Source organism: Ursus americanus, chromosome 14 (genome assembly GCF_024610735.1).
Source record: "Ursus americanus isolate L20-20 chromosome 14, mUrsAme1.1.p, whole genome shotgun sequence".
In the NCBI taxonomy this organism is placed as follows: domain Eukaryota; kingdom Metazoa; phylum Chordata; class Mammalia; order Carnivora; family Ursidae; genus Ursus; species Ursus americanus.
The window spans coordinates 54,157,730-54,182,023 of record NC_142140.1 but is presented as its reverse complement, the minus strand read 5'-3'; the positions used below and the strand labels follow the sequence as shown (position 1 = coordinate 54,182,023).

The window sequence follows — 24,294 nt, the reverse complement described above, 5'->3', positions numbered from 1 at the left end:
GGAGAGAGGTGGTTGTCAGCAGCCGCCAGGCCCCGCGGTGGCCCTGCTGTCCCGGGGGGCGGGGGCTGAGCTCACCTGCGGGGGGCACGGAGCTGTGGCCGCTGAGCAGGACGGGGCTCAGTGAGCGGCGGTTCCGCGCGGTGCTCTCGTCCTTGCCCATGAGCTTGCTCAGGAGCAGCGGCTGCTTCAGGTCGAAGGAGGCTAAGGGAGGGAGGGCACAGCCTGGGGTGTTTGGCCTCGCTCCGGGCAGATGAGCAGCCCCCCCCCTTTTGGCTAGAGACACACCCACTCAGCCGTTAAGCCCCAGAGACAGAGACACCTGACCGGAGAGCCCTTGGAGTAATTCAACCTCTGGACGAGAGAGTGACCCCATGACCCTTGAGCCCCAGCAGTCCTGGGACACAGGCCCTGTTCCTCAGGGAGCATCCCAGGGCTGGCTCCCCTCGGCCCGAGCCCGCATGCTGGCAGCCCCTCGGGGGACTCTCACTGCAGGGTGCTCTACGCAAGGGCCTCAGTGTCCCCTCTGGGGGATGAGGACCCGGTAGAGATCCGGGCCCGAGAATCGTCCCTGGGTGGGGGCTCGGTGGGGAGCGTAAGCACTGGTTGCCTTGATGTCCCTAAGGGACCCATGCTCTTCTTTCTGAACTGCCAAGATGTTGTCTCGTCCCCGATCCCTGTTTGAGGACCGAGATGGGAAAAAGCCATGGGTCTGATGTTTTAATTTTCTTTCTTGGGATGAGACCTCCACATGGGGAGAGGACCAGCTTTGGCCATGTAGCCAGGTACTGCCAGCTGTGCCTTCCAGGTTCCTCCTGTTGCCCCCTCCAGAGGATGGCCCTGGGTCCCGTTTTGGTTTGCTCACAAGAAACTGCTTTGGTTTCACAAACTGCCCAGAGCTGGACCTGCGAGTCCAGGGCCCTAGGGACCGGGGAGGCACCCAAGACCCCGCATCTCCGGGTGGGGCGGAGGGCCCGCCAGTGCTCGGCCCGCCCGCCCCAGCTCCGCCCCCTCACCCGGGGCTCACCTGAGCTGTCCCAGCGCTGGGAGCCCCTGCTCTTGCCACCCTTGTCCTTGCCGCCCTTCGTGGAGGCAGCCAGCTTGGTGGGGATCTGCTGCTGCACGGCCGCCTGCCTCTGGATCTGGTTGGTCGTGCTCAGCAGCTGGATGGGGACGTCGCTCTTGGCCGGCCGGCTCTCAGCCGGGGCGCTGTCCCGGCGAGCCATGTCGGGGCGCTCTGTGAATTCGGCCCCGGCCAGCAGCGTGCTCCCCCGGGCTCCTGGCGCTTTGGCGAGGGTGGCGGGCCCTTCCAGGCCATCCCCGTTGAAGCTGGGAGTGTGGCTTGGGGGCTGGGCCTGTCCGAGCAACAGAGGACGGATCCCAGAGTTGTCGTTCCTGCTGGAGGCCGCCCCGGCACCGGCCCCGCCGCTGGCCTTGGTCTGCGCGGTACACCCCCACCCCCCCTCCTGTGGGTCCACCCAGCCCCACTCTTAGCTGGGAGGGTCTGTCCGGGGGCAGGGCTGGCGCTGGGCCCACGGAGTCGCCCTCGATCGCAGACGCGCACACCCGCGGTGACACTCGGTCACGCGCACGGCCCGCGCGACGGCGTGCCCTCACCTCCGCTGGTGGGTCGGGCGGCAGCGCCCCGGGCGCCGTGTTCTGTTTCTTGAGGCGCCGCTGCTGCTCCAGCAGCTCCCGCTCCCGCTCCACGGCGCGCTGCGCCTCCCGCAGCCGCTCCAGGTCGTGCTGGTAGGCCCGCCGCTGCTGCTCCAGCTTCTCGCGCTCCTGGCTCAGCTGCTCCTGCAGCTGCAGCTGCTCGTCCTCGCGCCGCCGCAGCCGGGCCGCCGCCAGGTCCAGCTCCTGCTGCTGGCGCTCCCGCTCGCGCTCCCAGCGCTGCTGCTCCAGCCGCAGGCGGCCCTGCTGCTTCTGCACGCCGGCCAGCTCCTCCCGCTGCTTCTCGAAGTTGCGCTGGCGCTCCTGCTCCAGCAGCACGTTCCCGCGCGTGGACTGCAGCCGCAGCTGCTTCTCGCGCTCCTGGATGGCGGCCCGCTGCATCTCCACGCAGCTGTCCTGCTGGGCGATGACTGCCTGCAGGGGCGCGGCGGGCAGGGGCTGATTTTAGGACGAGGCTTGCCCTTCGCCAGAGCCCGACCTCAAGCAGGGGAAGGAAAAGGGCAAGGTCGCGCCCCCCGGGAGCCCCCGTACCTGAAGGCTGAGGAGCAGCTGGGACAGGGTCTGGACCCGCTGGACAAGCTGCGGAGAGGGAGAGAGACGCTGGCCCCCTGCGCAATGCGCTGTGGGGTGTGCATGCCCGCCCCTGGGGAGACGGACGAGCCCCGAGCCTACCTCCAACTCCAGGACCACCGGCAGACGGGGGCCAGACTCTGCACCCGGCCCGGCGACCTGTGGCAAGAACGGCGTCAAACACAAAGAGCTAAGGACCTGCTTATTACCGACCAGACCCCCACCCCCCAGCCCTGCCTGGTCAGTTGACTTGTGCGAGTCTCGGTGCCTGGAAAATGAGGGCACAGGGCGGCCTTCCTGGAGGCGGGTGGGCTCACCGTGGGGAGGCTCAGAGGTCAGGTGCACCCGGCGACAGCTCTCAGAGGTGAAGCCTGTGCACGGGCGCAGGGGAGCCAGCGGGCAGCAGAACTGAGCCTGACCCGCAGCCTGACCCCGCTCTGGCCCCCATGCCTGGTAAGGGTGGGCCTCCAGAGTCACAGGGGAGGGAGCAGTCGGGCCCTTCAGCAGCCGCGGGCGTGAGGACACACGCGCAGACTCACAACTCACGGTCCCCCCATCGCCCCTCGCCTGCTGATGCGGCCACAGCTCCCGCCCTGGGCCTGTCCCCGCCCTCACCTCCCTCCTGGGCACCGAGTACCATTCCTGGGAGGCGCGGGAGGGAACGTGGGGGTTCGCCTGCCTGCAGGTTCATCTGGGCTGAGATTCTTTCCCGGTACAACGCCAATGGCGCTGGTCGCTAGGCGTCCTGAGACGGCAAAACTAGACAACCCTAGACACAGAGCTGCTCACGCTTGTGAATGCGAATTAGAAGGGCTTGGCCTGACTCTGCACTTGGCTCAGGAACATCCCAAGGAAGCAACGTACGGCAGGTGGGGCCTCCTCAGAGGCCCCCGGGGTGCTGCAGGGCTTCGAGTCCAGGCTGCTCACCGGGCCTTGCCAGTCTCGGGGGCCGGGGTCGCTGCTGCAGGCCTTCTTCAAGCCGCCGTCTGGAAAGCCCAATGCAGGCGTGTGAGGATGCTGCAGGTCCCACAGGGGTCCGGACCAGGCCCCCCGCCCCCCAGACCCAGGTAGGAAATTGTGGCCGGGCCGCCATGGCGGCATCTGAGACACAGAGACCGGCAGGAGATGGAGGGGCTGGCCCATGTGCTGCTGTCAGAGCCCGACCGACAACACCCTGAAGGTTCCAGAACCTGACCAGAGGGTTCATACTCGGGGGGGAAGCAGCAGCGGCGATGCCCAGCAGCAAATGCCTTGGCTCTGCCGCTGGGAACATTCCAAGAACCCGCACAACCTCTTGTTGCTGCTGGAGGGGCCCCGCGAAGCCCCAGGCAGACGCGGCACCACTCACTCTTGCCAGGGCTGCTCACAGCGTCATAGCCCCCGAAGGTCTCTGCCCTGCGGGGCAGGCCCGCGGAGCCTCCCCCGTCTTCCGCCTGGCCGTTGGCGCTGCCCAGCTGCCTGCAGATCAGGGTCTGGATGTCCTCGACTATGGAAGGAGGCGGGAGGAACCGAGTCACGCCGTGCGCCGTGCTGTGGGTGTCAGCGTGCCGGGGCCCGGACACTCAGGTCCGAGAAGCCTGCAGGGCGCTGGTCATGGTCTTCTAACCCCCCGACATGGGACTTCAGCCCCCATGACCTGTGCACTCCCCAACTTCAGGCACTACAATCGGACATGCCAATCCGTGTCTGCAGGAGAGGCTGGACCACGGGCCAGCGTGTGGGAGAGGCTGGGGATGCGCTGGGCCGAGTGGAGAACATGGGTGTGTGTGTGTGTGTGTTGACCGTCATACACACGGTCTGAGGCCACTGGAGAGCGGCCTCTGGGGGCAGGTCAGGTCACGCAAGACGCTCTAGGACAAACAGGCTTTGGCCAAGTGAGGAGGTGGGGAGAACATTCCAGGCTGAGGCACAGGATACGAGAGGGTCCTCAGGGGGCCAAGAACAATGGCCACTGAAGAAATGTGAGGAAGCAGAAGGTCAGTGTGGCTGGAGGAAACGAGACTGAGCAGACGCAGAGTCCACAAGGAACCCCTCTGGTCTCTGTTCCCCTCACTCTGAAGAAAAGGTCTAGAGGGCAGCAGCTGTCTTTCTTGTTTGCCACTGAACAAGCAGGGCCAGCTGTCCTGCTGGACCCAATGAGCCCTGGCTGCCTGGCCGGACACACGCTGGGCCTCGTGTGGGGCTGGCTCAGCAGCTAGCTGTGTGGGGGCTGCGAGGGGCTCGGGCAAGGCCCCTGGCTGTGCCCCCGAAAGCCAGCAGGCCACGAAATAGCCAGCGCCCTCCTGTGGCCGCTATGCTCAGTAGCCTCTTTCTGCCTAGATGGGGGCAGCCCTCCCGGAAGGCCTGCTGGCTCCTGGAGCCCTCTGAAGTGACCCACCACATGTGGGTGCGCCAAGATTTCTGGGGACATCATCAGGGACCCCATTCTCAGAAAGGAGAACCTCCTGAGCCGGGGGAACCTGCCGACTACCGATCCCAAGGGCCTAGTGTGGTGCTGACTTGCATGGAGCAGGCGCCCGGGAGAAGATGCTGGAAGTCTGCCAGGGGCGTCTGCGGACCTTCTGGCTCTAGCCGACACCAGGAGGTGAGGGGTGTCAGCGCTGCTCCCAGGAGCACGCCTGGACCCCCCACCCCTGCCAAGGACCCCCAGGCGTGGCGCCTTACTCTCACTCATGGCCGACTTGAGGATCAGCTCCCCCTGCACGGTCTCAGAGGGATCCCCTCCTCGGAAGAGGAGTCGCGACTGAGCGACGTCTTCCAGCCCGCTCATCTCCGCCATCTCCAGGTAGATCTGCTGCTTCTCGCCAAGGCTCTGCGCGATCTGCTGGTCTTTCAGGTTCAATCGTTCTGCAGAGCGACAAGAGGCAGGGGTTGGCCTTCCGGGGCCCTCTTTCCCGGGGCCCGGCTTCCACCCGCAGCCCACCCTGAGTCCAATGTCCCTCGGGGCAGGTGAGGGCACAGTCCTGTCTTCTGATCCTCGCCCCGATTACAGAAACCAAACACTGTGGGGTGGGTGCAAGGACCAGAACAGGCCGATTCATTAGCGTGGGCCTAAGCGAGACTCTTACGAGACTTCGTTTTCTTCTCCTGAGACGACTCCTTCAGGCATTTAGGCCAAACTCCTTAAGGTCTCTGGGTTCTATGCTTTTGTTGTTGCTGTGACAGCAACTTTCTCACTGGTGGCTGCCCGTGTGCACACGGCACATTCAGCTGGACTACTGGGCGCCCTCACAGGTTCCAATACTTTTCTAGTTGATTCTATTAGATTTCCCAGGCAAATAATCATGTCACATGCAAAACGCAATTCTGTCCCTTCCCTTCCGGTCATGGTCTTACTGCCGTTTCTCAAACCCTTGTCAACCTGGAGGAACGTGCAGGGTGCAGGAAGTACGGCGGGAGGGGCTGGCCCGGCCTGGCTCCTGATTTTGGTGAGCGTCCCTCATGGACCAGTTTTTTTTTTTTTTAAAGATTTTATTTATTTATTCGACAGAGATAGAGACAGCCAGCGAGAGAGGGAACACAAGCAGGGGGAGTGGGAGAGGAAGAAGCAGGCTCATAGCAGAAGAGCCTGATGTGGGGCTCGATCCCACAACGCCGGGATCACGCCCTGAGCCGAAGGCAGACGCTTAACCGCTGTGCCACCCAGACGCCCCCATGGACCAGCTTTTGATCCAAGATGGGAAACACTATCTCCAGAGAGAAAGTATCTATTCCTCATGCAGGAGGAATCCCGTCAGGAATGAGTGAGGAAGCCATACTACTGGAGAACCGTGCCATCCGCAGAGACGTGTCTATGCCCGGCAGAAAGAGAGCCTGAACGAACACCGCATTAGCATGGTGCTTCCAGGGTCAGTGGGATGTGCCCCCGCCCCCTTTCTTTTGGACATTTCTACTAACGAATAACCTCAAACATACACCTCTCCCCACAAAGACATATAAAATACATACGACCTAATTTTATGTCCTTATGGCCTAAATGCTCCCTAATTTAAAAAGAAAGGACTCAGTTAGTGAAGGGGAAGAGGGAGGTCGACTGAGACCACAAAGTCCCCGGTATTGTTCTTGGCCATGACCTCACCGATATCTCACAGGCATCTGTTAAATCCGGGGAGGGGAACGGATAGGCCCATGGGGTGCATCTGACACTGGAACGGTATTCAGCCTTAAGAAGGAAGGAAACCGACACACACTACAATGTGGCTGAACCTTGAACCATCCCGCCCGGTGAAGTCAGCCAGACACAAAAGGAGAAACACTGCAAGACTCCATTTACACAAGGTCCCCAGAACAGGCAAATTCACAGAAACAGAAAGCAGAACAGAGGTTACCAGGGGGCGAGGGAGGAAGGAACAGGAGTGACAGCTGACGGGGCCGGGCTTCTTTCTGGAGTGATGACAATGATCTAAAATAGTGATCTGAAGTTGCACGGTCTCGTGAGAGACACTACCAGCCACCGAATGGCGCACTTTAAATGGCTGGATTGTATCGTGTCGGAGTTATAGCTAAATAAAACAGTTAAAACAGATTAAAACAGGGAGGAAGAAGCTGAGTCCGCAGCCACGAAGCCAGGGCTGGTCTGGGTCTGCCAGGCTCTAGAAGGAGACTGTGGGGTCCTGTGCTATTCCAAGTCCTCTTGGGGTTTTTACATACGTGACCCGGGACACCCACAGCAAGCTCTTTGCTGCACAGGGTCCGAGTCAGGGGGCAGGGCGTGTGGCAAAGCTAGAGTGTCTGGAAATGGCTCAGGGACCCCGAGCGCCACTATCTCATGACAAAGCCTCACCGCAAAGGCCCCGTAGAGCTGCGGGATGAGACACGGCCCACAGCAAAATGCCCGGTTGCTCGGGTGCAGATTTGCTCCAGGGCCAATCCCAGTGGGACAGGACAGAAATGCCACTGGCGGTCCCAGGGCCTTCTCACCATATGGGGGACACGTTGTGGGCACGGAGGTCCAGACCGACTCCCCTTACCTTGGAAGTCCCTCAGCCTCAGGGTGCGGGCCTCGAACACCTTCTTCTCCTCCTCGGCCTCGCTGAAGGGCCCCTCCTCCTCATCCGGACAGCTGCAGGGACAGGGGGCAGATGGGTAACAATGCTTCACGGGCAGGCTGGCCTCAGCGGTGGGCACTGAGCTCTGTCGGCAGGACCAGCTGCTCAGAGCGTCTTGTCCTGTGGGTGACTGGTCTTGATAACGGGGCGGAAGAAACATGAGGGGGAAGAGGAAGGCGGCCATCGGCACTGATCCTGTCTCCAAGTGTCCACACGTCACCGGCCACAGGTTCCACGCCTGGCCACCGTGTGGGGGAGGAGACTGAGGACAGCTCATGTCCTGGGGACCTGCAGAGCTGAAAATGAGTATTGAGGGAGCTCTGAGCAGGTTCAGGAAGCTTCCAGGCATAAAAAGAGGGAGCAGCAGCAGGCTGCCTGGGCCTGAGGCCCAGACCACTTTCCCCAGTCAGGTGGACCAGGAGCCAGGCATCATGAAGAGCCACTGGGCTGGGGTCCCCAGGGGTCCCGTGGCCTAAGGAAGAAGGACAGGATGCCACAGCCTCCTCAGGTCTGGCCCCTGGGTCAGGTGTCACTCACTGCATCCCACCAGTACAGCAGGGTAGGACAGCCTGGCCCCACACTCACTGGCCAGCAACATCTGGGCCTTTTTAGCATCTGACCAGCTGAGCTGTTGCCGGAAGGAGCCAGAATGGGGCCACGTGCCCCCTTTAGATGAGAGGGATGGAAAAAGCACCAAGGCAGAATGAGGGAGAAGAAAAGCAGAGCGGTCTCCTACCTACCCGTGACCTCCAGCACTCTCTTGGGTATCTCAAGGTCACAGCTGCTCTGCCCACTGTCAAAGCCAAGGGCAAAACAGCTGGGGGGAGGGAACGCACACACGGGCCCTTCCCACCTCTCAACGGCCCTTCTGATGTGGGCCATCCACGTGTTCCTCTCCTCTTTGGAGCTGGTGTACATCTCGTACATCTCGGGCCCTCGCAGGGAGGCGCTGATCAGAAACATGGCTTTCTCCTCGTTGGCCACTTCCCTCACAATGAGCTTTTGTAACGAGATGACCGGGCGCTTCGAGTCCTGTGTGGGTGGAAGGCGGGGGGGGGGACCCCTTTCACCCTGCTGCATCTAAGCAGCTGTGGAACCGAGAGTCTGAGGGGAAGGGGGTGGGGGGGATGTGCCCCCTTTGTTCTCAAATAATTCAGAGCAGGGATACCTGCGATCTAGGGGGAAAAGACCCTTTTGTGATTAGAGCTGGGCCTTTACAGAGGTGATGAAGGTAAAACGAAGTCATTAGGGTGGGTCCAGTCCAGTACGACTGGGGTCCTACCCGGGAGAGGACGCAGGACAGTCAGCTGGAGCCCCTGAGCCCCGAGACAGGAAGAGCCACAGAAACGTAAAGGCTAAGACTGGACAGGATGTTAGCGTGACCCCCTGAAAAGCTTCCCCAGGTAACCAGATGGGACCCTGGGGTCTCGGAAAATTCTACTCCTCCCTTGCTGGAACTTTCTGGCCCTGGGAGACCTGGGACAGTGGGTTAGCATACAGCTGCCATCTGTGCAGACAGCTTTCCAGCAGGGCCCCTAAGGTCCCTAAGGCGGGCAGGACCCCTTGTCTGAAGAGACAGGACACCTACCACAGAGGCAAAGACGTATTTTTGATCCTTTTCTTGTAGCAGCAAAAGCACGTCAGTCAGCAGGACAGCAAGGACATCTATGGAGAAAGCACAGAAGGAAACGTCCCACGGGGTCGCAGGGCCACACGAGTGTTCCGGAGAGGCTTCAGCCCCAGGGGAGGGGTCCTGGACACCCGGCCCGGAGCCGTGATGGTCCTGCAGGAGCCTGAGGGTTTCCATCTACCTCACTAGCACCTCCTGGGTTTCAACGTTTCACACACGCCAACGGCCGGAGTCCCCTCCCGCAGGTTCCTGGGCTGCTGCCCGGCCTGGGCACCTGCCGTCCCATCCCCCGTCGTCTGCAGGTCTGCTCTTTGAGAGCCTGTTGCTTTCTCGAATGGGAACTGCCCCTCCGTTCTTCCCGCTCCCAGGTCAGCTGGAACCCAAGCCGCTGGCCGCTCGCAGCCTGTCTCAGGCCCCTCGCGCCTGGAGACCCCGGGTGACAGCAGGCTCGGTGCCTGTCCCCGCAGGAGCGTTGCGCAGCAGAGCTCTGGCTCACAGGCGCACATCCTGAATTGAACGGCCCTTTGCGTCTCAGGAAGTGTGAGCACAGTCCTCTCCAGAGCGGCCTCTGGCGCAGCACCCAGAGCAGACGGCCTCTCCCTACACGATTCTCTCGACTGCGGCCTGCTGGCTTCCTCTGAAGCATTTATTGCACTTTTCACTAGTTTCTGTTTGTTTCCTCATTTCTCCCTTTTGGGCCACTGACTAAAGCCCCGAGGGCAGGGCCTCCTACCGCCCACCTCGGTGTCCAGCCCGTCCGCGGGATGCTCGCCTGTGCAAATTCCGGACAAATACATTTGGTCACTGGCCATCTCAACACTCCCCTAAAGATCTATTTAAAGATGCTGATGTGGGGGTGCCTGGCTGGCGCAGTCGGTGAAGCGTCTGCCTTCGGCTCAGGTCATGATCCCGGGGTCCTGGGATCGAGCCCCGCATCGGGCTCCTTGCTCAGCAGGGAGTCTGCTTCTCTCTCTGCCCTCACCCCACTTGTGCTCTGTCTCTCTCTCTAATAAATAAATAAAATATTTAAAAAAATTATTAGAAAAGAACAAAAAGATGCTGTCAATGCACAGGTGAGGATGTTTCCAGCAGTGCAGGAAATGAACCACGAACTCAGGGCTGAGTCCTGAGTGCTCTCTGGTCTGAAGTACACTGTGGATTTCGGAGGTGGGGCTCGGAGGACACCCCGAGCAGCGCATGGGATGCTCAGGGCCGTGGAGGTCAGTGGTCCGGGTGGCGCGTCGACCCACATGCGGGCCCTTCAGCGGCTGCTTGTTTGGCATCCCGGGGCGTCTGACAAACTTGGGGAGTCCCGGCTCCGTGTGCCCCCTTGATCTAGTGGCCCTCCTGGTGGATGCCGCAGCACCTCAAAGCCCGAGAAAGAGGGTGCTGCCTCACTCTTACTCCACTCCTGGCTGCCGGTCTCATTCTGACTCGGCGCACAACCGCCCTTGGGCCACAGAGCAGCCAGGCCGCGGTGGCTGCGTCGCCGGCACCCGCTCCTCCAGGAGGACGCCGCCCCCGGCAGAGGCGAGGGACAGGGCCTTACCTTTCAGGCGCCCCGACGTCGTCTTCCAGCACAGCGTCCCCTCCAGGTGGAGCTGCCGCCGCAGCATGTCCTCCTTGCGGAAGGTCAGCCCGTTCTTGAGCTTGCTGGAGGACTTCAAGTCCATCTTCCCCGCAATCTCCCGGAGGCGCTGGCCTTTCTCGCACTCGTTGACCTTGGCGTCCACTTGGGAGATGATGTCCTTGATGAGGTTCAGGGCCTGCGTCAGGTCTCTGTAGTCCTCGGTGCCAGCTGCCACACACGGCAGAGTTAGCGTTTCCCTTCACCGCCTTCCACAAGCACGCGCGAGGGGACACGCGCTGGGGGCTGCGAGGGCCGGCCCCTGCAGCCACGGCTTGGAGGACCCTCGAGAATCCACCTTCCCACTCGGATCTCCTGAGATGTAAATGCTTCTCCGAAAGAAAGGCGGCCGTGCATAGCCCTGCGGCCACTCCTTGCTAGACATCTGCCCCTGGCCCGCCAGCTCTTCGTAAGATATTCCCTCCTCCTGCCGCCATTACCAAGAGCTAGCTCCCCTCACTCCAAAGGGTGGCTTCTGTGGCGGGAGAATTTGCTCCTTCTCCCAGGGCCCAAATCTCCTGGGGGTGGAGGAGGTGTGGTCAGCGGTGGTCAGGTGTGGTCAGGCCCTGGCCTCTGAGAACTCTAGGCGGGGCCGTGTGTCCCGTTTCCTGGAGGGTACTCCAGGTTCCAGGCGCGCGACACGAATGTGCCTGTCTGGGTCAACGTTCATCTACTCCCCAGACAATGACCCAGGGCCGCCTTCGGCCCACCCTGTGCCAGGGGTACGGGGTAATAGTGGGCAAATAAGACCTGGCACCCCATCTTTCTTGGGTCGGAAGCCCCAGCACTCAGCATGAATCCAGACAAGCAGGGATGGAGCACAGAGGGGTGCTTATCCAATCCACTGCTAGCCTGGGGCAGAAAGACAGAGACTGGCCCTCAAAGCAGCAACGGCAGGGCCGCGAGGGGAGCTACTTTACCGTCTGTGTTCTGAATAAGGCGCTCCACCAGCACGGGGTACTTGGTTATACGCTGAGTGACCAGAAGAATACACTCCTGCACGCCAAGCCGCCTCACGATGGAAAAGTTGCCAATTTTCTATGACGTGGAACAGAAAAGGCCCTGCTGGCATCCTGTCTCGTGCCAGATCGGCTGGGGCTTCTCCCTTTCTCAGCTCACCAGGACCTTTTCAACTATTCTTTGAAAGTAGGGCCTTGACTGCTGTATACGGGGAGGCCACAGAGGCAAAGGCAGCCTCCCTCCTTGTCAGACCCGTTAAGAAGAGACCAGAACCACCCGGGGGGTGTGCGCACACCCACACACACACCCACGCGTGCACACATATCCACATACGAAGACTCTGGAACTAGCCCGAGCCTGTGCCTGAGTCAGCCCCCTGCTGGCTCCTCACGCACACCTCTGCCTAAGGACCCAGGAAGCCGTCATCCGAAGCCGTTTCTCGGCAGGGCGGAGAGCAGTTTCCGGTGCCCTCCAGAGCATTCCACACATTCTGCTTCTCTGCTCCCCCTGCACTCACGCACTCCAGTAATGCCAGCAATCGTGAGGGCCACTTCTGAGCAGGACCAGAAGAGTCCCGTGGGGTTTGTGAGCTTTGAGGGCCAGCCCCAGACCGACCCTCTCCCTTTTCTGTCTATCCACTGCAACTGTGAGGGAGCGGGATTTAAAAACCTGCCCTTCTTAACTCTAGACGTTCGTTATCAGCTATCACTTTGAATTAAAGTCCTCAGGGACCAAGCAGCAGGTGAGGGAGCGGCTGCAGGGCACATGCCGATGGCCAAGTGGCCTTGACCCTGGTGCGTTTTCAAGGATGCGGGAGGTGGGGCCTTGCCCAACCTGGCGGACTCAGGCTGGATGCTGTGTTTTTGGGGTCTGGGCTCTGAGGACCTGCACGGGGGTGGGGGACAAGTGGGGACCTGAGAGGGAAGGAGGTGAGGGAGGGGCAGATCCCAGGGCAGAGTGGCCCCTTGAAACGACACTTGTGTCCCCTCGGCAGTCTGAGGAATGACGGCTGGCAGGTTCCGCGCCGGGGCCTGCTGGTGTGGCCGAGAACAAAGCCGCAGGTATGTTCTGCTTTGTTTTACATCTGGGCTTCCCTGACGTGTTCTGAACAAGTTTGTGGTGAAGAAGGAAACAAACACCTGAAAAGTGCTCGTTTGTAACGGCTACCTTATAACCGTAAGCTCTCCCAAAGGCTACAGTCCTGTGGGACACAAGCTACAGCAAAGAGGATACATTTTTTTATTAAGAAAAAAAACTTTTTTTTTTTTTTTTACCTTGATCAGGCTTTGAAATTTCTTGTTTTGCTGCAGTAGCAACTTGTAATGACTGACCGCCTCATTGTGGCCGCTGCAAAAGACACCATATTTTTCTTTCATTCTGTCCCCACTTTCGCCGGAGAACTGCAGAAAGACGACGGAGAGGTTAGTGGAAAGGAGCAGGAAAAGCACCAGGGAGTGCTCTCGTCTGGCTCGGCTGACTCTGCTAAAATACGTTTCGAGTGTACTTCTGACTCCACTTTCTCATCTAACACACTCGGGCAGGGAAATGCTTCAGGACAGGGTGGGGGTGGTGGGGGTGGTCTCGTCGCAAGGTACAGTAACACAAGGAAAGGAAACTTTCTAACGGCTTTACTGTGTCGGAGCGCCAGAAAACTTCCTGAAATCCAAGAAAGAGGAGTACATTTAAGCCAAAGAATGTTAGAAACATTTAAAAGCTGAGCACCGGGGTGGCTCAGTTAAGCGTCTGCTCTCAGCTCAGGTCATGATCCCGGGGTCCTGGGATCGAGTCCCACATTGGGCTCCTTGCTCAGTGGGGAGCCTGTTTCTCCCTTTCCCTCTGCCCCTCCCCCTGATTATGCTCTCTCTCTCTCGCACTCTAATAAATAAAATCTTAAAAAAATAAAAGAAGAGCAAAAGGGGTATTCTTCCAATTAACTCTCATGAGCTGACTCTGGACGCCTGGAGTACTCGGAAGTCAGACAAGGAGTTCCGGGTCCCCTCTGCCAACTTTGGCCTAGGCTCGGATGTCGACTCAGAAGTCAAATCAGGGTTGGCACCCTTTACCACAGACCTGCTGCTCACAGCCAAAAACACGGAGGTCAAAACCAGAAAACCGAAAACAAAGAGCCCAGCCGAGCAACCAAACGGAAGCCCAGAATGCAAGGCCGCACACAGGTGCACCGGGCACTTAGGCCTCGGTGTCCCTAGCAGCTGCCTGCACACCTGCAAAGGCCCGGGACCGCGGTCCGCTGTAGGCTCTCCATAAACAGAGGCTGTGCTCCTTCTACGACCGCACGGAACAGAGACCAGGCAGGGCATCCGGGCAAGGTGCCCGTCCCAGTGCGCCCACCTGCTGCACCAGGAGGTCCCCGATTTTCTGGATGATGTAATTGCGGTCACTGCCCTCCTCCAGGGACTCCTGGCGGCGCTCCTTCAGCCGAGAGAGGAAGTGGCTGTGCATGTCGAGCAGCTCGTCCACACATGGGAAGAGGCGGCTGACGGCCTTGCTGCTGAACTGGAGCTCCTCCTGCAGTGCCCTGGAGTAGACCTTCAGCATGATCTTGAGTGTCCGGACATGGTGCACCTCCGTCTGCACCAGCTCTGCGGGGACACGGACCCAAGGACTGAGCCACTCCGCCCTCCCGCGTCCCAAGATGGCACGCATGTGTACCGCCTGCGCACCAGGCGCCTGGCTGGCTTCTCCCAGGTCTCCGCCGAGGCCCTTCCCCTGGTGGTGTTACTGCCCGGGGGCGGGCCTCCCATCCCCCCCAGCCCAGTGCCGCAGGAGTCCCAGTGTAAGGGAGCAGCAAGGACTGGAGTGATGTCAGGAAAGAGAGGACTCAGGACATGTCCTGGGACCTCCAATTCACAGGAGGATTTCAGGCCCAAAGACATTTCGAGGCTGTTTTAAGCAGGAAGATTGTTCTGGTGAACACTATTCCTTGGAAGGCGAAACTACACGCCAGTGCACATCAGTGACCAGACCCAGACTCTAACCGATGGAAAAGCAGAGTTCACGTGAAGAATTTAATTCTCGGTAAAAGGCAAAGGCGGATTAGGTTTCATGCTGGAGTTTAGCTGTTGTTCAAATTAAGGCCTAGAAGCTGCTAGAGACCAGACAGAGGTCAGCAGAGCCAGGCCCAGGGCTGCCAGCTGTGGGGGCTGGAGGCAGTCTGTGTTTGCCCAGATGGAAGCATCCAGACTGGTCCTCTCTGTCCCTCCCTGCAGGATCTCTGCCCGGAGTCTGGGGCCCTGAGGCAAAGCATCTATAGGGTTCTCCTGCCCACACCCCAATCTACTCTGGCCTGGGCAGAAAGCACAGGGTGTGAGGGGTGCCTGGGGGGCTCAGTTGGTTAAGCATCTGCCTTCGGCTCAGGTCATGATCCTGGGGTTCTGGGATCAAGCCCCATGTCAGGCTCCCTGCTCCCTCTCCCTGCCGCTCCCCCGGCTTGTGCTTGCTCTCTCTGTCAAATAAAGAAATAAAATCTTAAAAAAAAAAGAAAAGAAAAGAAAAGAAAAAGAAAAAACAAAGCAAGCTCAGGGTGTGAGACGTGGAGGGACGCAGGGGCCAGTGGGCCCCACCATCGCCAACCAGACATGAGTGGAAAGTGAAGACACATATATGCCAGAGCCTCCTCACGGAGCACTGACAAGGGACAGAAAATACCTCCTCGGACAACACAACACTCTCAGTCTTGGGGAATGATTCCCACGGAGATAGAATCATAAGAACAAGTAAGGGCTTTGGGGACAGAAAGGCCTCAGATTCTAGTGAGGGTGTCTTGGGTCCTCATCATCCTGCTTATGGGGGTCCAGAGGCCTGGAGGGACACACGTGGGGCCCCCCACATGGCACCTGGCCCAGGGATGGGCTCTGTGTCCAAAAGCTATCGTTTGCACAGTGACCTATAATCCCCATCTCAGGAGAGGGGCTGCCCACAGCCAGGGCGTCCACCCTGGAGCCAGTGCTGTGTCATATGCCTTCCAACCCTCCTCGTCACAGCCACCCAGGCCTGTCTGTGGTCACCAGGGATGGCTGGGATGGGCCCAGACGGTCTTCTCTCTCAGGGTCACCAGCAGGGTCGGGATGAGTCAGGATCGGGCATTCGGCCACACTCGTCCTCAGGAACAGATTCTCACAAAGCCCTCCCAGGCCACCTCACTGCCTGCCCCGGGGGAGCAGGTGGAGTGGGCCCTACAGTCTCAGGGAGGAGCCTGAGATCTCAGTGGAGCCCGGACTCGCAGGCGCAACCAATCAGAACAAAGGTGGAAAAGGAGTAAGTGGAAGGTCAGCGTGACGGCGCAGAACTTCTTACCGTAGAGAATATCCTGCCTCTTCACCACCTCTTTCTTTTGTTTCTTTGCGTACGCTGCGTCCACGGAGAGGCTCCAGGACTCGGCCTCGAAGTTGCGGGCATCCGCCTCGATCTCACTCCTCAGCGAGGCCGTGCAGGGGTCTGAGGGAGGAACAGGAGGCTGCTGCTCGGGGCCGGGGCCTCGCTGGCTCTGCGCCGCCCCGGCCCGCATCCCGTGGACACACTGTGTGCGTCCCAGCCCTTCCCGTGTGGGTGGAGACTGCGGGACGTCCACGAAGGAATCGAGGGGGACTGTACCTTCTACAAAAATGGGCTCGGCATTCGAAGATGTAAGCGAGAGAGAGTCATCGGCTGCCTGCTTAAATTTTAAAAATACAGAGTCGGCTTCATCCATCTCTCCTGTGACCGCTCTAAATAAAAATCACAAAAACGATTATTCTAAAATAATGAGTTAAACACACATGCCCACTCTATGAAGGCAAATCTATCGGAGAACTTTCTGGATTTCAAGATAAACTTTGTCACAGATCCTTTGTAAGAATTAGGAGACTGTCTGTCCACGTCACATCAGGACTTCCTCCATCGTAACTAACGTCAATCCAACGTCCAGGTACGTTCTAAGGGTGCGTTAAATCGTATGCTTCCTTTAACGGCCACCAGAGCCCACTGGAGCCCCTGGAATTCTTTCTAGCAAGAGTTGGGAGGACACAGTCACAGAGCTGAGGGAGGAGGGAGAGCCCTTTCTTAGTGGAAGAAGATATGGGCTCCTTTCCTCGCCAGCCCGTACGAGGACCGCCACAGCGACATTTGTTAGTATTAGGTGTTCCACCTGAACACGGCTGAGTGGAGGATTAGGGCAACACCAACTCCAAGTCCTCGAGGACAAGCTTAGGGCATAAACAGCGGCAACCTCAGCGGGATTTCTAGCATCATCTCGAGCACAGACAGGAACCCTGTCCAAGGGCCCTTCCAGAGTATGAAACAACGGCCAAGTACGCCCAGAACACACGGTGTCTCAGTAAAGAAGAGGATCGAATCTCCGAAGCCAGTGTTAACAGGAATTTCATGGCATGGCTGGGGGCCAACGAGCAGGTTCAAACGGACCTGAGGGTCTCCCTTAGGAGAGCCCAGCTGCGGGGTCCCAGCAGGATGCCACATCCTGCTCCCTCCTTCCCCCCCTTCACTGGCACCTGGCGCAGGGACAGGACCCCACTTACCCAAGCTGTGTCCCCGTTCCCGCCGGGCTGGGTGCTGGCTGTGGCCCCCCCTTCTGTGAGACCGTCATGCCGACATTCCTGGACAGGGCCGGGCTGCCATCAGACAAGAGGGTGGCCCTCGGGTGCTCCTTCAGGGACGCTGCGACAGAGGCAAACACAGAGTTGGTGCTGAGAAAGTGGGCAGGGTAGCGGAGGTGGCCTGTCCGAAAGCCCCGTTCCGACTGCGGCCGCAGCACGGACAGGATCTTGGAGGTCAGCAGCTCGTTATCCAGAAAGACATTCTCGCTCCATTTCCGAGGAAAAGAGCTGTAGAAAGACAGCTCCGGGCGGCCGTGGAGCGCGCTATCTCTGTCACTGCTTTTGGAATGCGTGTTCCCCATGTTCACGGTCGGGGCTCCGAGAGCCAGCGCGGCGCGAGGCCGGGCTGTGCCGTTTTTATACCTCCGTGTGATCCTTCTAGAAATGTAAAGCTGCGTCTTCTCCTACTGTATTGGCTGAGACAGCAGGTCTGGAGGGCAGGAAATTGGTCCCCACTGTGACCATTTAGTTGGAAATTGCACAGTATCTTCTCCTTTGGTAAAATAACAACAAAAAAATCCTGACACCCCTTCCATCTCGGCAGGGGGTAAAAAAGCAGAAAGGAGTTTAGATTCACTGTAAATAATCTGAGATCACTGAACAGGGAGCTCTGCACTTGGTGTGGCTCGTGCTGACATCTCTCGCTCTCTGTCTCACACACGCACACACACACGCACACACACTCACGACTAATTGACCCGCAATCAGATGTCAGGATGACTCTGAGACCCAGAGACCACAGGCATGATGGACGGCCACACACGCCCCTGATCGTAAGAACGCTAATGGAATCTGAGCACCACAGCGGACAAGAGGGGTCGATCCTATCTTATACAAGGGTTATAAACCAACCTAACACACAACGGGGGCTCCAAAGGGTTCTTCACACGCCTCCACTCATTAAGGTAGGAACTGAGGTAGTAGGACGCGTGTGTGCTCTGATCACCTTTCCCACTCACGGAAAGATGAACCTCAGAAAGCCAAACTGTCACCCTCTCCAATCTGACAAATCGAGTCTGGCTGAGACGGACTGCTTGGCTCGCTCAGTCTCAGGGTGAAGGGCACACTTGAAAGCACTCCTCCAGGCAACGATAACCAGCAGCGTTAGCAAGAGATCTGTCCACTAGCCTTTCCGACCTGGCTCCTGGGTCCCCGATGCACCCCCCCATGGGTTTCTGTCACACAGGTAAAGCAGTGGGGACTGTGGTTCTCTGCAGCATGCAGACCACGACCTTTAGGGTTGGGTAAGGGACCAGCACCAGAGAAAAATGAATGTACTTCTTTCAAGAGCTTTTTTGGGGAGTGGGATTCAACATTCTGAGATTTTTTTTTTTTTTTAAGATTTTATTTACTTACTTGAGAGAGAAAGAGAGAGAGAATACAAGCAGGGGGTGGCAGGCAGAGGGAGAGGGAGAAGCAGGCTCCCCGCAGAGCAGGGAGCTTGATGCGGGGCTCGATCCCAGGACCCTGGGATCATGACCTCAGCCAAAGGCAGACGCCTCACCGACTGAGCCACCCAGGTGCCCCCAGAGAGTTTTAACTTAGGTGGAAATGCAGGCCGGTTGCAAGTGTACAGGCGGGTGTGTGTCGGAGAGAACATTTCTGGTCAAGGAGTCATGAGCAAAGCTTACCAGCGGAAACTGCACCAGCAAGCAGGTGACACCGTGTTCCATATGGAGCACAGATTCACAGCCATTCATTAACACGGCCCCGCATGGTGAAGGGGACATCTGGTCGGTGACTTCAGACGTCCCGGCGTCAGGATCCTAAGCGGCTAACAATTACTATTATCGCCGAGACAAAGGTGCTGAGGATATCATTCCTATACGAACACCCATATTCATAAAGGTGAAAGTCGTAAATCGAGGTCTCCCTGGTCCAGGGCAGGCATTTCCTGCCATTTCTATACCACTTGAAACCCCCCCAGGCAATTATGACCCAAATGTACAAATACGGGACAAACCCTGAAATGAGTCCTTTGCCTGGGTGACAGAGTGTTCCTGTGAGCCGAGATCTTGCCTGAAGTCAGATGGGTTCTGCTTTAATCACAGTCCACAGGAGGAAGTGTCATCATCAACACCCTCTGGGAATCACCATTCCCAAAGAATTTTAATGAATGATGGGTACACTAAATCTATTGTAACTTAAACCTTCCCTTGATAATGGAGAAGATACTTGGAGGTATCCGTGTCCAAGGGTCATGATTAGGGACACCAGGTGCCACTGGACTCCGGGGCACAAGGGATAGAATTTCGGCGGAAAGAATGAATGATAAGCTGCCCCCCTCTAACATACGACATCATTTCTTTATTCTGATCATCCATTGTCTGCTTCCCCAGTAGAACGGAGGACAGTGCCTCCCACAAAACAGGTCAAGAAATCATTGTTTTACGGAATATTATTCAGCTATACAAAGGAAGGACATCCTGCCACCTGCCACGACGTGGAGGGACCCCGAGGACACTGTGCTCAGCGAGAGCAGCCAGACCCAGAAGGACACATCCTGCAGGACCCCACTCCCAGGAGGTCCCCAGAGGAGTCCCGTCCACACAGACAGAGAGGAGCTGGTGGGAGCCAGGGCTGGGGCAGGGGATGGAGAGTCCGTGCTTCCTGGGGACAGAGTCTCCGTGTGGGGAGATGGAATGTTCTGGAGACAGACGTTGGGGGTGGTGGCACACCAATGTGAACGTACCTAATGCCACTGGACTATACTCTTAAAAAATGGTTAAAATGGTCAATTTGATGTGTATGTATATTTTACCACAGTTTGAAAAAAAGAAATCATTGCTTCTTTGGGAACAGTTCTGCATCCTGCCTGTGGTGCTGGTTACTCAGATCTGCATATGCCAAGGATAACATTTCATAGAACTAGGGCATCTGGGTGGCTCAGTCGGTGAAGTGTCTGACTTCGGCTCAGGTCATGATCTCGGAGTCCTGGGATGGAGCCCCATGTCGGGCTCCCCGCTCAGCAGGGAGTCTGCTTGTCCCTCTGCCCCTCCCCGTGCTCGTGTGCTCTCCCTCTCTCAAATAAATAAAATTAAAAAAAAATTCATAGAACTATACATTCCCTTTCCCTCAGTAAAGAGTGCAATGTAACAACCGGCAAAACCCAAATAGGGTCTGTCCCTGAGTTAACGACAGCCTACCAACGCCAGTGTCCTGGCTTTGACCGTGGATTATCAGTGGTTATCAGAGATTATCACTGGGGGAGGCTCGGAGAAGGATACCTGGGGCTTTATTTTTTTTTTAAAGATGTTATTTTATTTATTTGATGGAGAAAGAGAGAGAGCACAAGCAGGGAGAGCAGCAGGCAGAGGCAGTGGGATAAGCAGACTCCTCGCTGAGCAGGGAGCCCGATGTGGGGCTCGATCCCAGAACCCTGGGATCACGACCTGAGCCGAAGGCAGACGCTTAACCAACTGAGCCACCCAGACTCCCCACTTTCTGTGAATCTTAAATGATTTCAAAATAAAAAGTTGTAGCTGATTCTCAGTATTCACCGTGGCGACGTTCCGTGGAGTCGCAGCGGGCACGAATTAGCCAGTGCTGAATCTGCTCCTAGGGGAGACGCAAAGTTGGGCTCCTGGGAGCTTCTGCCTACAATTCCATCAACCCCTCAGTACGTAACCTTGTTTTATGTGTGCTTTTCTTGAAAGACACCTTATTTAATATACGCTATTGATCACTGACTATTACCATTGAACTCACAGTCACCAGGACTACAACTCAGGCCTGAACAGAGCGTATCTCACGTGTGGATTCTCCGCGTCCGAGGCATCACAGCCTTCTTGCACTCGGTAATGGCAGACGGCCCTTCAGCACGACGCTTGGGGGCCATTCTAAGCAGCCCAACCACCAACGGAGAGTACAAAAATGCGAAGAGCATGGCATTAACGACACTTGTCTACAGTACAAGCTGGGACAAGAAGGCAGGGTGTCACCCTGTCCTGCCTCATGCATGGTGGGTGACTCATGTTTTTCACCGCACATGCCCGCACACAACCGTGAAGGCCCCACAGGTGTGGATTTGGGGTCACAAATAAATTTGAGCGAGTAAGTACGCTTGCAAATACAGAATCCGTGAATAAAGGAGGACTGACTGTATACAAGAAAGGTGTCGAGTGAGAAATTATGGTGACGTTTTAGAACCCCCTTGTTTACTCAAGTACATACCGTATTTCTTTAGAGCGCTGATACTCTTTGTACGGCCTTTTAGGACCTATTATACACATACGCCCAAAAAGTATCCGAGCTGGGGGGCCTTTTTACAGGAAAACGTAATGCTCCTCATTTGGCAGCAATATGGCCTCTTGGGATACATCATTCTTTTCCCCTGGAGGGTCTAGCCACCACTGCCCCTCTCAAAGTACTTAACTAAGACTTAAAATAAGGGGTGGACAATCACTATTTGAGTCTCTCTGTACCTTGCACGGCCACAGAAATAACTGCCTGATCCGGACACGTGTTGGTGCCTCTGCCACAGCCCGGCTGTTTCAACCACGTCTTTCTATTCTGTGTTTTTGATGATCTGACAGCTGGGCCCCTGCTGACCCAGGAAAGCCTGCCCCTCCCAGGGCTGGCGGGTTCCAAGTGCTAGTCAAGGACTCACTTGCAAGAGCGCCTCTCACATGCGAGCCCACCAATCCAGAGCCCACACGCTGAACCCCTAGAATATGGGGCTCTCGCACTCCGGGCCACCGTTCCCCTGCCCTGAACACCCCTGGGGCAGGTGCCAGACAACTAGGGACAGCCCCTATGCCCCAGGGCCCACTGAGATTTTTCAAACTAGCCAATCCTAAGCCTGTTTACCCCCACCCATTCCTCCCCACAGAAACCACAGCAAAGGCTCTTGCCCACGTCTTCCCATCATGCCCTCTGGCTTCTGACTGACCCCAGGGCCTCCCACTGTGGCCCTCGGTGGCGTGTCCTGCCTCCCGCTCCGTACAAACTTCTCTCCTGGCAGTCAGTCATATGCATACCTGCATGGCTTACCGTATCTGGCTAAAACAAATCCTGGATACCCTCAAACACCAGGCACCCAGGGCCCAGAGGTCTGCCTGCCAGGGCTGGGAACCTCGAACATCCTCTGGGGGCAGTTTTCCTACACCTAGACACATGGAAGTTGTGGGACGGCTGGTGGGAAGTCACAACGGCGCAGCACTTTGGAAAACTGGTGGTTCTTCAAACAGGTAAACAGAGAGTCACCCTACGTTCCACTCCTGGGTATGTGCCCAACAGAAGCGACCAGGTATTGCCCCACAAATACCTGTACATACACGCTCCCGGGAGTGTAATTCACAACAGCCCCACGTGGAAACGACCCCGGATGTCCGTCAACCGAAGGACGGAGAAACACAATGTGGTCTGTTCATACCACGGAGTATCCCTCGGCCATAAAAGGAATGAAACACTGATCCTGGCTATCACGTGGACGAACCCGGCGCTCTGCCGCGTGGCAGGGCCCGACACAAAAGACCGCAGATCGTAGGAGCCCGCCTCCAGGAAATGGGCACAACCAGCAAATCCAAGGACACAGAAGGCAGTTTAACAGTTGTGCAGGCCTGGGGGGAGAATGCAGGGTGACGGCTAACGGGTGTAAGGGTTCTCTTGGGGGATCAAATGCCAATCGTGGGGACTGTGACTCTACGAAAAGCCACTGAACGGTACACTTAACTGGGGGGATCGTAGGGTATGTGAGGCCCATCTTGGTCAAGTTATCAAGCAAATGAATAAACTCCGTGAGCCAGAGCCATCTTTCTGCAGGAGGAGAACCCAGCGTGAGCCAGTCGCTCTTGCCCTTGGCTCTGAGCGTATTCACCCCACCATCGTGTTTTCCGAAACCAGACAGCCACGGCGGGCCGGACGGGCCGTGGCGTGGTGCTGGGATCCGGGCCACGGCGTGGAAGTCGGGCGCACGGCTGCCTAGCACTGTCTGCACTGCCATGAAGAGCGGCTTCCGAGCCTAATTAGCACCGTCTGCCCACTGCTGAGAGGGGCCATCGATCTGCGCGCCGGGCCCGCTGCAGAGACTGTGCCGCAGAGCCGTTTCTACGAGGGGACCCAGGGAAGGGGCAGGGACAAAAATAAGAAGCAAGCAGAGAAAATGGAAAAAGTTCTCTGCCCAGAGAGGAAAAAAAAATACACGTTGTTCTCAGCAACACAGACAGCAGCCTGTTCTCATGATGATGATTCTTTAAAACCTGTTTTGTCTTGGTGTCTGGAAGAGTGGTCTCTGTGAGCACTAAGGATGGCTAAGCCTGTGTGACAGACAGCATGATCCTACTTACGAACCCCGGAGATACGGTGGGTTCGCTTCCAGACCCACCGTGATAAAGTGGGTCACGGGAATTTTTTGGTTTCCCAGTGCCTATAAAAGTTATGCTCATACTACGCTGTCAACTATGAAATGTGCAATAGCATTACGTCTAAAAACAATAGCCATCCCTTAATTAAAAAGCACCTTTTAAAAAATATTTTTATTTTTAAGTAATCTCCACACCCAGCGTGGGGCTCGAACTCACAACTCCAAGATCAAGAGTCACATGCTCCACTGACTGTGCTACCCAGGCACCCCTTAAAAAAAAACATTTTATTATTGGGATGCCTGGGTGGCTCAGTTGGTGAAGCGTCTGCCTTCGGCACAGGTCATGATCCCAGAGTCCTGGGACTGAGTCCCGCATTGGTCCCCCTGCTCAGCGGGGAGCCTGCTTTCCCCTCTGCTTGTGCTAACCCGCCCCCCCTTATGCTCTCTCCCTCTGACAATAAATAAAATCTTTAAAAAAACCAACAACAAACCCACACACTCTATTGTTAAAAAAAGGCTAACCATCAGCTGAGCTTTCACAGATCACAGATCACCATGACAAAGAGAATAAAGAAAAAGTTTAGAAGAGTATGAGAATTACCAAAATGTGACAGAGACACAAAGTGAGGGAAAATGGCCCGGACAGACATGCTTGAAGCAGGCTTGCCACAAATCTTCAATTTGTAAAAAACGCGGTATCTGCAAAGTGCGATAAAATGAGGTATTCCCATGCTTTGCTCGAGCTTCAGGCCCCGCACTGTGAAGTTCAGGTTCAGAGGGGCTAATTTCCAGCATAGTTGTACTGCCAGCATGACCCTGGTCTCTCATAGGTCCTTTAGGCTACAGACTTTTCCCCGATACACAAGCACGACCCA

General features: G+C 57.2%; 1 protein-coding gene across 4 annotated transcripts in view; it reads right to left on the bottom strand.

Moving 5' to 3' along the window:
- ARHGEF18 (Rho/Rac guanine nucleotide exchange factor 18) overlaps positions 1 to 24,294 on the bottom strand; it is an 81,335-nt gene that overhangs the window by 2,095 nt on the left and 54,946 nt on the right. For 3 of the 4 annotated variants that reach the window (XM_045774255.2, XM_087867309.1, XM_045774257.2), the window contains 18 exons: positions 17,038 to 17,176; positions 16,118 to 16,230; positions 15,821 to 15,961; positions 13,856 to 14,106; positions 12,781 to 12,906; positions 11,467 to 11,584; positions 10,469 to 10,717; positions 8,878 to 8,954; positions 8,143 to 8,321; positions 7,212 to 7,303; positions 4,906 to 5,088; positions 3,590 to 3,727; positions 3,106 to 3,227; positions 2,344 to 2,400; positions 2,203 to 2,250; positions 1,615 to 2,085; positions 1,025 to 1,352; positions 76 to 201 (listed from right to left, as the gene is read on the bottom strand). In XM_045774255.2, the coding sequence (XP_045630211.2) occupies positions 76 to 201; positions 1,025 to 1,352; positions 1,615 to 2,085; positions 2,203 to 2,250; positions 2,344 to 2,400; positions 3,106 to 3,227; positions 3,590 to 3,727; positions 4,906 to 5,088; positions 7,212 to 7,303; positions 8,143 to 8,321; positions 8,878 to 8,954; positions 10,469 to 10,717; positions 11,467 to 11,584; positions 12,781 to 12,906; positions 13,856 to 14,106; positions 15,821 to 15,961; positions 16,118 to 16,230; positions 17,038 to 17,176 (2,958 nt within the window). The remainder of the gene's footprint in view (positions 1 to 75; positions 202 to 1,024; positions 1,353 to 1,614; positions 2,086 to 2,202; positions 2,251 to 2,343; positions 2,401 to 3,105; positions 3,228 to 3,589; positions 3,728 to 4,905; positions 5,089 to 7,211; positions 7,304 to 8,142; positions 8,322 to 8,877; positions 8,955 to 10,468; positions 10,718 to 11,466; positions 11,585 to 12,780; positions 12,907 to 13,855; positions 14,107 to 15,820; positions 15,962 to 16,117; positions 16,231 to 17,037; positions 17,177 to 24,294) is intronic. The other variant, XM_087867310.1, reaches the window with a different exon arrangement.